The sequence below is a fragment of the Lingula anatina genome, chromosome 9, assembly GCF_051362555.1.
Source record: "Lingula anatina isolate TDL-2025a chromosome 9, LinAna3.0, whole genome shotgun sequence".
NCBI classification, from domain to species: domain Eukaryota; kingdom Metazoa; phylum Brachiopoda; class Lingulata; order Lingulida; family Lingulidae; genus Lingula; species Lingula anatina.
The window spans coordinates 15,609,631-15,623,313 of record NC_141775.1 but is presented as its reverse complement, the minus strand read 5'-3'; the positions used below and the strand labels follow the sequence as shown (position 1 = coordinate 15,623,313).

General features: G+C 36.3%; 1 protein-coding gene across 1 annotated transcript in view; it reads left to right on the top strand.

The window, feature by feature from the left end:
* Positions 1-13,683, top strand: part of LOC147759972 (uncharacterized) — a 35,060-nt gene that overhangs the window by 6,626 nt on the left and 14,751 nt on the right. Inside the window, exons 3-4 of the mRNA XM_086995634.1 lie at positions 3,208-3,346; positions 3,743-3,785. Coding sequence (XP_086851760.1) covers positions 3,208-3,346; positions 3,743-3,785 — 182 coding nt within the window. The remainder of the gene's footprint in view (positions 1-3,207; positions 3,347-3,742; positions 3,786-13,683) is intronic.

Sequence of the window (13,683 nt, the reverse complement as noted above, 5' to 3'; positions counted from 1 at the left end):
GTTTAACATTTTAAACGCTTAAAAGAAATCTGTGTTAAAGCTAAACACGAACAGACGAAAATGTTTAACATGCTTAGAAGTGTGGCACTTTAACCCTCATCCACAAGGAAATGGAACCCTACGTAAACCCTGAAACCGGGCCTCAGAGGCCCGGTGTACCATGAAAATCTGACTCCCCCCAAAAAACATAAAAAAATCTAATTTAATTTGAGTAAATGACTATGATCTTGTAGTATGCATAATGGAGGACACATTGGCACTTTTTGTTAGTGTGCAGGTGAAAATTTTCATGAAAAATTTAAAAAAAATTAAAGATTTTTATTTTACCACCCAAGGACTCCCCTATGAAAAAGCTATTTATTTGACATTTGATGACCATTTCAACATCTTTTCTTTGAGGATACTTTATGAGGAATATATTGAAAGTACTTGAAAGTTTAATGGTTAAAAAATTGGGTGAAAAAAATGATAATTAAAAAAAAAACACATTAAAAAATAAGAAAAAATGAAAGATTTATATTCTAACACCCGATGACCCCCCTATGAAAAAGCTATTTATTTCATATTTGGTGATCATTCTGACATCTTTTCTCAGAGGATACTTTATGAGGAATATATTGAAAGTACTTGAAAGTTTGATGGTTAAAAAATTGGGTGAAAAAAATAATAAAAAAACACATGAAAAATAAGAAAAATTAAAGATATGTATTCTAACACCCAATGACTCCCCTATGAAAAGGCTATCTATTTGATATTTGATGATCATTCTGACATCTTTTCTTTAAGGATACCTAATGAAGAATATATTGGAAATATTTGAAAGTTTGAATGGTAAAATACTGGGTATGCTATATAAGAAGAATTAAGTAAAAAGGCGATGGGGCCAATTTCTTGAGTTAAAAATGTAGCATTTTGACATGGAAGTGCAAAACCTACAGGTAGTAAGATGAATACTTGTTTTAAAAATATTCACCAAAATTTTCACCACCAAACTTTCAAATAATAACAAAATGTACATCTCTGTGCAAACTATGTAGACTATGGTATGGTGACTGAATATAAAATAGGTCCTTTTCTTTATGGGAATCCAAATCTCATGGGCATAAAAATGAAGATTTTCATGATTTATTTTTCATTCTTTCACTCACTATTTTATCATCAAACTTTTAAATATTTCCAATATATTTTTCATAAAGTATCCTAAAAAAAATGTCAGAATGATCATCAAATATCAAATAAATAGCTTTTTCATAGGGGAGTTATTGGGTGATAAAATGCACATTTTTAATTTTCTATTTTTCATGTTTTTTTTATTTAGTTTTTTCACCCAATAGTTTACCATCAAACTTTCAAATATTTCCAATATAATCTTCATAAAGTAAATTTAAAGGAAACATGTAGAAATGATCATCCAATATCAAATAAATAGCTTTTTCAAAGGGGAGACAATGGGCGGTTAAGTGCACATTTTTAATTTTCATATTTTTTTCATGAAAATATTCACCTGCAAACTTAAAAAAAAGTGCCAAAGTATCCTCCATTTTACATACTATAATATCACAGTCATATACTCAAATAAAATAAGATTTATGAACATTTGTGGAGGGGGAGTCAAATTTTCATGGGGAGTCAGATTTTCATTATGAAAATCTGACTGGGGGAGTCAGATTTTCATGTTACACCAGTCCCTTGCTCGCTTTACCTCCACCTGGGTGCATGAGTATACACTGTGTATGAAAAACGTTTTTTTTTTTCTCAAAATGGAAAGTTTCGCAAAGGTAGAGCAGTCTATCAGGTATGTAATAATGATAGATTTAAACTGATATCTGCATATCAGGTGACCAAGGTGACCGATTACTCATAAATAATAATTTCTCCAGGTCTTGAATCTTTCACAGGCAGATTTCATTGACCATACTGATAGTCATAGCACACATGATATTGCTTGTGTAAAACATTTTATAGCAAAGCTATTTGAGGTAACATGGACTTATTTATCCCATGTGGAAGTAAAGTTATCAAGCGACCGGGCCTCAGAGGCCCGGTTTCCAGGAAATGGGACTAACTTTTGGAAAAGTTAATTTCTACATATGTTGTAAATTATTTCAAAACTAATTATTTATCCATTGATGTGGTATAAGTTGCTTGAGGATTACATGAAAGGAACAGGCTCAAAACCTCATGCGAATGAAGAGAGAGCAAAAGATACAAGGGTCCGGGCCTGCGAGGCCCCTGAAAGGTGATTGAGGGTTAAGCTATGTGATCAGTTTCATAATAAGTCCCATAACAAGTTTATTACAAAGCTCAACAGTTTGACTAAACACTTCCCCCTGTAAACATGTGGAGCTGTTGAAAGCGTGGAGGAGCCTGCGCGAATGCTTCGTGCCCAGCCTTATTTAAAATAGGCCTGATAAAGATGTATACAGAATCATTTTTGCAACAAAAACCAACCAAGCACCAGCATGTAGTTTCAAACAATAGAGTTAAGAGAATTGCCAAAATACATTAAGAAGCTAAACGCGCCCAAAAAATTAGACAAAACAGGCGCTTAGAAATGTGTTTAGGAGCTAAACACCGTTTTTACAGTATACTCGGGAATTTTTGGACCACAACACGTTACATCATATGAAATCATAAGATATCTTTAGGATTTTTATATCGGACAAACAATGCATACCAGATCCTAGATGTCACAGCTGTCACGCAATGGAGTGCAATGGAGTGAGTAGCTAAATATAGCAGCTTACAAAAATACCATCTTGTCTCTCATTCACGCGTCAATGCACATTAAAAAGATCGTTGAAAGTATATTATCTCTCAGAGAAAAGCAGCCCTAAAACTCCTTATGTTACTATACAGTAAAACACCCACAGCTTGACCTATTATGCTCCTCTTTGCACGTGATCTCAAAGATGATCCCACGGATTAAGAATAGCCCTGAACGAAAAAAATTATATCACACCAGCTTTTAAACTGATTATTAATGCAACCTTCTGTAAACGACTCCATAGGGTCAAACGAAACCAGTTTTATCCAGTTCTTAAATTTTGCTAAAATTGTAACAGAGTAAGGATTAACAAACACTTTTAGAGAAAATAATTCACGTGTTAAACTGCAATTACGCATCATTTCATGACATGGCAAGTGTATATCCTATAATAGCAAACAGAATTAAATCCAGGTTGTTCTTATTGTTTTCTTTTTTAGATTTCCGAATCTAAATGCTTTTGTGATGACAAAAAAGGTTACGGCCCCCGCAGACCTAAGGAATGTTGGAAACAAGGCACACCCTTAGCATGCGACTGCATAAAATGTCCGTACGGAACTGTCCCAATCATAACAAAAGGTAGACAAAACATCATATATATTGGGGACTTAAAATAAAACAGTATAAAAAAATTAAGATCAGATTAAGTGTTTACTAATATGTCAGTTTTATGTATCAAATATCTATTGTTTAACATTCAAAATGGACAAAGGTAATTAATATTTTTAAAGATGACCCTTTCCACAAAAGTGTGGGCTTTCCTCTCCTTATGTCTTAATCAGTGTGTTTGTAGGTCAATACAACATTATATAAAGAACTGCGCCTGCCTCTTTGATATTTCTTCTGCCTTCATCATCCATTATTTTGATGAACACATATCTGTACAGTTGTGCAAAACTAAGAGTTTATTCCATAAGTAATAAGTAAAACGTTTCCTCAGAATGCACTATGATGTTTTCATATTTTATTTTACAGAAAATGCCGAGTCTGTTGATGAGTTCAGTATAACGAAACATTGGTAGGTATTTATGTATCGTAATTCAGAGTAGGTATGGTAATATGTAACGTAATGAGTTTTACAGAATATAATAATTATAATAATAATATTAATAATCTTTATTAGTTCTAGCACAATTTTCCAAAGGCTTTGGTCAAACAATTACATAAGCACCACATTGAGATAGGTTTATACTTAGTGTATACTTAAATGTAAATTATGTTATACATCCATTATCAGAGGTGAAAATTTTACAATTTGATAAATTCTGTATTTTAAGGTGGTGGTGGTAGAGAAAACTAGATCTTTTTTAGTTACATATTGTTATGTATCTAGCTAGATTCTGCATTGAGCCCTGATTTCTGTTTTGCATTAATGATTTGAATTGTTCATTGTGGTTTGATTTTCGGACTAATTGTTTGTTAAGATTCTTTCTTTGTTTTTCATATTTGGGGACATAGCAACAGGAAATGCATTTCAGTCTCTACTACTTGTCTGCAAAGCCTACATATTCTCTTTCCAGGCGGTAGAGGGATGGGTTTTTGAAATCTGCCTTTCTGTATTTCTAGATCGTGGGCCCCGATTCTCAATTTTTGCGAGGTTCTGGTGTTCCTGTTTTGGTAGGGGAGCATTTAAGTATTTTTCGGCTCCATAATTTGTATAGCTTTTATGTTCTCAGTTGCCCATACTCTAATTAATTATAAAATAGCATTTTGTATTGGTCGCCGAAAGCTTTACTCATTTCATTTTTATTTATCTGGAGGCTGCGCCTGTTGGGAAAAAATGGTCGAATTTGTCCATATTCTGTCTCCAGTTTCAGTTTGTTTTTATCTCAAGGGTTTAACTTTGATATACCTTTTTTAAAGTTGTCTATCTGGGACGTCTGTAAATCGTTTTGGGTATGCTGCTGTTTGTTTAAGTACACTTTGTGTAAGTGGGAGTCTGCTTTGGCTGCTATGTTACTGCTGTTATGTTGAATTCTCATTAGTGATATGCAGAATTTGTTGTGGACATGTTCAAAAGGGAACGTGTTAATAAATTTGATAGAGTTCAGGTTTTTAGCAATGAGAGTAGGTCCGTAAATTTCACAGCCATATAGAAGAATGAGTTTGATTTATGTATCGAACAGTTTCAGTGTAAAATGAGTAAGAGTTATTTTTGCTGGGGAGGATGGTGTTAATTTTATCATGAAGTTGGCTTTCATTGCTTTGCCTTAAAGGTCATTGAGTGCACTTTTGAATGATCCACTTGACTTCAGATTGATTCCTAAGTATGTGTATTCATTGGTGACATTTGTCAGTTACACTTTTTACAATATCTATCCAGGTTGTCAAGACATGTTTGCAATCCTACTGATTTGGATAAAATTTCGAATCCATCTGCGTACATTGTATAGTAGGTAACTGATGCGGATTGAAGTCACATGGAATGTATTTAGTTCATGTTAAAGTCGCCAGGTGGCGACTTAGTCTATCGGCTTTTTCTCTTGCATATTTCAAGAGCATGGCCGTAAGTCTGGAGAACGACCAAGGCGATTTGCAAAAGATCATAGAATCTTTGGGAATAATTGAATGGGAGGTTCACGATGTGAAAGAGGAACAAACAGGGATAAGACACAGAAAGAGTGCTAGAGAAGAAAACTTTTAAGTTGGTACTGGTTATCATTTTAATGCCATCCACGAGGCCAGTCACGAGGCATCCAATCGTTCCGGTAAAGAAGTTGAAGTTACTGTTGGACGCCGTCAACTCGGTCCCGTTGGACCGAACTTAAATTCTGACGCAGCCGAGTTACAGATGGAATACTAGTCCCTGAAAGAGGCTTTGCAAAAATTAAAACTGCCTAATAATTTAAACGTTTTTGATAAAAAGCAAGGCATTGCTAAGGAGTGTCAAACAGCACTAACGGCTATAAGCAAATGTGCACTTTATACGGGAACAGGACTTACATGGCTTTCCTCAGTCTCTGACAGACTTATGTCAAACCGAGGGGTTACTTCGACTGAATCTGAATTGGACCAGTTGTTTACAATACTCCATGCAGAAATAAACTTCCTATATGGTGAATTTGCGTCATTAATGGTGAGAAGTAACTTTAACTCTGAGATTACAAAGCTGTACAGGTGTTTGGAGAAAAACACTGTGCATTTAAGTTTAACCCTTCTGCATTAAAAACATATTCGGCGTGCAGCTCAAATTTCGGCAATATCTTCAACTGCTATAGTCTTAAAGACAAACTCAGGGGGATCCCGTGGTCGTGGGAACTATAGAAATTTCAGGCAATACAACATAGATAATAGATATTCCTTTCATGCATTTACTTCCGCCAGGAGTTTTTACATCACTGCAACCTTCACAAAGTCACCCATTGAGTAACTAAGAAGAGAATTACCAGGAGATTGGCTGTCTGTTTCTCTTGGATATGTTTACATCCAGACATTTTGCTGCATCTATACAATAACAGTATTGAAACTGGATTAAAAAAGGTGCCAATAAAACTGTGTGTGTGATTGGATACAGAATGGAGTTCAATTTCCGTTCAAAATGAACCATCTAGCTTTGAGTTACCAAATCGTTCCTTTTTCGAGGTGCCAGAGTGACATATCTAGAGAAATTGAATATTTAACTCAGATAGGTGCTATTGAATTGTGTGCGACTAAACCACATTGTGTTTCACCTTTGTGTGTGTGTGTACCTAAACGCAACAATAAATATAGACTCATAATAGAATTGCGTGAACTTAATAAATATTATGTTAGGCCTGCCTTTCAGTACGAAGATGTCAATACAGTCATTGGCCAGGTAAAACCAAAGGATAGGTTAATAACTTTAGATATTAAGAATGGTATTCACCACATACCTGTGTCAAAGCACTTTCAGAAATATCAAGGTATTGAATGGCAGGGTAGGTATTATCTATGGAATGTATTTCCATTTGGGTGGAATTTAAGTCCATATTTTTTACAAGACATTGCAGCCTGTAGTGCAGTACTTACGAAGTGTAGGTGTACGCACTGTTTTATATGTTGATAATTTAATTTTGATGGCAGATAGTCATCATGTTTTGTCACACAGAGATTTATTGGTTGATACCTTAGAAGACTTAGGTTTTCATATAAGCCTTGAGAAATCGTCTTTATTACCTGAATGTACTAAAGAATGCATAGGATATATTGTGTCTACAAATAATTCAGATGACAATGTGTGGATACAAAATTCCAACAAAAAGGATTGCAAAACTAAAACGTAATATTTACACAAAGGTAGTGGAAATGCTAGATGGTTGGTTCGTATTGCTGGCCAGTGCATTTCTATGTCAAAGGCTGTTATTCCTGGTAAACTGTTACTTAGGAATCTGTACCGTTAACTGCGTAGTAGGTCATCATGGCAGGATGTATTGACCTTAGACAAGGGATGGTGGAATGCAGCAATTTCATCAACGGTCGGGCAATTCAACCTCAGATAATCGAGGCCCAGTTAAGTACAGATGCCTCCAGCCTCGCATGGTGGGCGATGTGCCTCGGTCAAGAGGCACAAGGACTTTGGAATGCTCGGATAGCATACCAGTCATCGAATTACCGCAAACTGTGAGCTCTACTGCTGGCACTAAATGCATTTGCTCGACAGTTCAAGGGCAAAACTGTATTGACCGACAACATAACTGCCATAGCATACTTGAACTTTCAAGGTGGACCAAGTGTAGAACTTACTCAGTTAGCAACTGCAGCATGGAAAATTGCCATAAAGTACTAAATGTGTATTACAGCCAAGCATCTAGCTGGTGTTCTCAATACAAAAGCATACATTCTTTAAAGAACAGCTTCAAAATACGAGTGGAAACTTAAGCCGGATCTCTTCCATTACTTGGACTGAATTTGGGGACCACACACAAAAGACCGCTTTGCGTCCCTGCTAACACATCAGTTACCCAAGTGCAACAGCCTGTATTCAGATCAACTTTCGTCAGGGGTAGTTGCGTTCGCCCAGACGGACTGGGCATTCGAAAAAAAAAATATAAATGCTTTATTTCACTTGATACCAAAGGTGCTGGACACACCTCATCGTAGCTAGGCCGAAGCAACAATAATAGATCCAAAGTGGGTAGCTCAGTCATGGTATCAACGTTTGATCAAGATGTTTGTTGTTCCACCTATTCGCATATTAAAAAAGTCCATTTATAAGTTTGCAAGTATTACCAGAACCATTGAACAATGTTAAGTGGAAGAAATACGGCTGGAGGATCTCAGGGGGAAACACTTACTGCCCATTGGGTCGTCTGAGCGAGCGGCTAAGCAGAGTGCATTTAGTTTAGCTCAGTCAACATTGTCGTCTTATAATAGACAGATATCTTTGTTTAGGGATTTTTGCACTTGGGAAAAACATGTTTTCCCTCCAGAGATAAGTGATTCTGCTATTTTTGCTGATTTTTAATGTTATATTGTGGATAGGTCAGATCGACCGGCACCTAGTCACGTTATGCATCTGCACCACTTTACATGTCTACAAAAGTACATGGATCGTACTGAACATTGTATAAAAGTTGGCACAGAAGTCAGTTTTTGTGTCACTTAAGCCACCGTATCATGACATTAAGGCTTATAAAATATAGTAACCTGTGGTTTGATGGAGATGTGTGTAGTTTTTCCAGGGAACTATTTACACAGATCCCCCTGTAGTTACCTGGAGACATGACGTCACCTGATTCTTGGGGTCTATGAGCTCTGCAGGATCTGTTTTGCTTTGGTCTTTGATTTGATCGACAATTCTCCAGAGTTATTATTATTATTATTATTATTATTATTATTATTATTATTAATTTATTTATTTATTTATTTTTGTAAATTACACATTAAATTATTTCTTAATTCTTTCTTTTTGTTCTTTCGTTTGTTCTTCAGTTGACTTTTTGAGTTTCTAATATTTAGGAAAGTTGGGCAGCTGAGTCCATAATGTTTGTGAATTTATGCACTGCATTGCTAATGCTAGTTTCATCATTGAAATTTGGACTCATACAGGGCAATTATTTTTCTGTATTTCCATTTTTCTGAGGGCACTTTGGAACATTTACTTAGATTAATTTTTCAAAATAAATGTGTTCTTCATTATATTTAATTCCTGTTGTGTTTTGTATGCGTGTAGCCCTCCAGGACTTTCAAGTATGCACTGTAGCTGACAGTGGTTTGATATGTGATCTATGGGTTTAATGCAGAAGTACTTGATATGTTTCAATAACTCTTTACCAGCCACCATGTAGTCAACCCCACTTTTTTCCCTTACTATTATAGCACGTGAAGTATCCTAAAGTATCACACCCGATCCTACTTTTAAGGATCCTCAATTGTGCTGCTATACAAAGATTGATCAGAGATTTACCATAGCTATTCAATTCGTTACCTAAATTATGGCGTGTTTTTCTACAGAGTCATACACAAAACTTTCTTGGATGGTTATACCACCTTTACCTTCATTTACAATATAATCATGCAAGTTATGTGTTCGACTCTTAAAGTAACCTGCCAACATTACATTTCCCATCTGACTGAAAATGGTGGTTTCTTGTTCTAGAATGCCAAATGCATTTATGCCAGTTACACCACTAGTACTGTTTTATGGTTTTATGTAGACTATACACAGGTATAGATCATTTTCAAATAAAAAAGTTGCCTGACATTCGTACCCAGTTCTTCACCTTTACTCTTTAACATGGTAACGCAATATTTTAGATTTTTCCAGTAGTATAGAACAATACCCCAGAGAGTCTGCCTTTTCTTCTCTTATGGTTTCTAACTGGTGAAAGTGTGCATGTTGGCTGCCTGGTAGTGCAACGTTTGATCTTTCTGAACTCCAGAGTTCTACTAATCCTACAATATCATATTTACATAGACTGTTTACAAAACCCTCATCTTTCACCTTATCACTAAGCCCACGTTTATTCCTAACACCTATCCTTATACTGTTACAGTGCATAATGCTACTACTGTTACCTTCTCTACAGCTATTGTTTGGCTGAGGTATGCCTAGCTTTGAAATTACTCCAACTACATATGTATACTAAAACGTGTATTTAAATACATGTAGATATAATAATAATAATAATAATAATAATAATAATAATAATAATAATCTTTATTAATATATTGCAACCCGAGGGTTGAAGTTATACATATAAATATACTTTTTAATTATTTTTTAATATTTTTTTAATCTGAGAATACATACATACATACATACATACATCTAGATATGTATGAGTATATAAATTTTGCATTGCCAGCATGAGTTGAAAGCCTTGGCATTTCAATATATTTGAGTGGTATTACAAGGTTGCATGGCAACAATGATCTAACTTTTCTAAATATCAGAGAACTATTACTTTTAGATTACTTATTATGCTCTATGTATGCGATAATTAAGCAAATGTGAATAGGGGGTGGTGATCTGCTAACCGTTCTTTCATGTTAACCTGAGCATCTTTGATTGCTGAGACCCATTTAATTAAATTTCATATATATTTGTGATATGATGTGAGATTGATAGAGAAATATACAGTAATTAATAAGTTTGTAGTTCTCACTTCATTTATCACTTTGATATGTCCAGTTAGTCTTTGTCAGTATCATATAACTGCTGCTTTCATCGTAATTCTGGGTGATGGCAAAGTTGGCTTTCCAGCCTGTTAAGGAACAAATGTAGCATTTTCAGCCCATTTCCTATGTAGTGTTAGTGCTGCTGGATGTCACGAGGATAAGGATGCGTTTTCCTCTGGGCTGGTATGAGTGGGAGACGTAGAAACTGCTTGGAGGCATGATGCCTGAAGTCATCTTGATATTACGTGCAAGAGTGATAACTCCAGGCAAGGTGAGGTGTATTCCATCTGCAGTAAATAGGGAAGAAGTAGCAGAAGTCCGAAATAATGCCATTTGCCTGTAGTGCATTCGCGCTGTTTTTTTTTTTTTTTTTTTTTTTTTTCATTTCCCAAGCGGGGGAGAATATCACTGACAATTTTTGTTTCTTATGTTGTCTTATGTTGTTGGCTAGTCCTCTTAGTTCCTTTGCCACCTGCTGCGGGGGTTGGCCTGAACTGATGTTATTAGAGCCCATGATGACTGTGACAGTTCTGGGCTGTCCATTATGTTTTTCTGTCATTAGATTTTTGCCATCTGAACTTTTCTTTCCATTAACTATAAAGCAGCGGCTGTTTGCCCTTGGGAAGAGTATTTCTGCTTGGAGATCTTTCCCTATAGAACTGGAGATGACAACCTTGTCTATTTTCAGGTAGTTGTTGGTATCCGCACTTGGGTTGTTATGCATTATATATATGTTTTGCGGGGTTTCTGAGGTATTAGGCCCTGTTGCTGTCACTGGAGATCTGGGTTTGGCTTAATGTTCTCTTGGTGTGGAGCTGCATCCTTGTAGCCATTGTTCAGTAGTGTTGTGTTGCCTGTATTGTCATCCATTCGTTTTCCCCCCTCAGAATTTGGAAGTTGGGTATCATTCCAGCCTGCTTTGAGACATCTGGCTAGCATGCTCGTGCCTGCTCGTGACGGATTTATGCCATTCATGCGTTGGTAAGCGCTGGTTTACAGGGATGAAATGCACTTTTTTATATTTTATGCAATCTTTTCAGTAGTATCTTCACGTATGTATTTTTCTAGGTAGTATCTTCACGTATGTCTCACCCAGTTTTCCAACATAGTCCAAGATAGTCACATTTCTGAGTTTATGGGGGTTATCTTGTTTTCATACTGGGTCCTCGTTGTGTTATGTAAGCCGTTCAGTGTTTTTTGTTCCTCCGTTATTGTTGTTTATATGTGGCTTTGGGATGGTTGCTTCAGCTTGTTTAGTTGGCTTGTGGGTTTTAAATTGCTGTATCAGTGGTATGGATTCTTTCTGTGCTGTGGGTCGCATTCTCTCTAGTATTTGGCCCATCATATTGCTCCCATTCCCATTTCCAATTCCCCAGAACTCACCAGTAGATTTGTTAATGAGATGTTTGTTGCCAGAGTTAGACAGTGTCACTTTAAAACTGGTATCATCTTTCATCTTTACTTTAATAGCTTTTCCAATGAAGGTACATTCCATTGTAGGTTTTCCAATTCTGACCTTCACGTGGTGTCTGTCTAGTTTATAGAGTTTGGTATGCATAATCTACATTCATGAATGTTTCCCTTCATACACAAATGTGTCATTTAGAAGCAAAGCAAATGCCAGGGCCTGTGCCTTCCTTTTTTGTTGTATTTATGTTTTCACTGCAATATTTGACTTTTGTGTGGCAGGCTACATTTGCCTGTTATGTTTGGTAGTTGTTCCTGCTGGAATCTGTCTGTTTTATCATTTTTGTTTCTTGGGTAGGGTGCTTAGCCTGCTGGATTTGGTCTTGGAATCCACCCGCATTTGTTCAACTGGAATAGGATGCACAGCAGATGAACTCATGGATAATTGTTTAGTTCCAGTTCCTTGTGGAGCATGTTTGTTCGTGTATTCTTTGCCTTGGCTATTAGCTGGTTCATTTTGCCTCTTGCGGTAGTCTCCTGAGCTTTGTTGTGGTTTTTGTCTGAGTGTCCTGTGTCTGGGTGTCCCCAGGGCTGTCTCTATTTCCAGATGTGAGCTACTTAGTTCTTGTGACTAATATTTTCTGACTTCTTTTTCTTTACTGAGATTTGACTTTGAAGGTTCTCTGTTGTTACTTCCATATTATGTTGCTGTTGTTGGAGTGTCTGTTTTGCTTCTTACACAGTTTTAACCCTGGTATCCTCTGAGCTGTTTTCACTTCTTTCCATTTTCCTCACACATTCTTCTAGGGCTGCCAATGATCACTATTCTTTTAAATGGAAATTGAGAAGCTTAGAAGATCACCTAACCGTGTTCCATTTCTATTCTATGTAGGCTTGTTTCTTTTCTGTAATTTGGATACTGTCCTGTGAATGACTCCTCTAATGGCAAGAAATCCTCTTTTGGGGCTAGGGTATATGTTCCCTTCCCAGTTGTATCAATTAGGGAGTGAGGTCCCTTTCTTTCTACCTGGGTTTTCCTCTTGATCAGTATTATTGACAATTTTCACATTGGCTGGTGTAGTGTTCTCATTTGCTGGTGGTGTAGCATTCTCATTCTGCTTTCTTGTAGCTACTGCAACTTTCTCACTGATCAGCAGGAAATGTTGTTTTGTCCAACTCAAATAGGTACTGCCCTGTACATAAACTTTCTTTGTGGGTCAGAAGAAAGTGAGGGATATAGTCCCCAGTTTTGTTTGGCATTCATCGGAGGGGTAAACATAATTTGTTTTAAATTAAAAGTGTTCTTTCTATCTGCTTTCTCTGCACTTGTGTTATGTTCTTTACACACTTTAAGTCATGATTCCATCAATTCTGCAGAATCTAAGTGTATTTCATGTTTTGTTGTGTTGACATTTCACTTCTTTTTGAAACGGCCCTCAGAAACTGGTATTTTCCAGAAGTTATATGTCAGACTGACCAGTAAATGTATTGATACCATTGTCTATTTGTGCTTCTTTCTTTGTCTGTACACTGTCTCCTTGGTTTTCTGCAGATATTTTTATTGTCTGTTGTCTTCATGCTTTCATACTTTCCCGTTCTCTTTTCCATATGTTTATATACCAATTTGTCGCAGGTTGACTCCTTGACTCTTGGTAGAATAGGCCAAATTCGGCATTTGTCTATAGAGAGGTATTAGGGTATCACAGACACAGCACAAAAAGACAATTTTCAGCTCTTTTACTCTTCAGGAAATGGGTCTGAATATTCTCTTTACAAGCCTTTTCAACGGTGTAAAGCTGTACCGGAAACGTCACATTGAGTAAGGCGATGAAGCCTATCTTCCAGGGAAAGATGAAATATTGTCACCAAAACCCGTACAAAATGCGTAGGCTAAAGAAATAAAATAACATTAAAAATATGGGAAAATT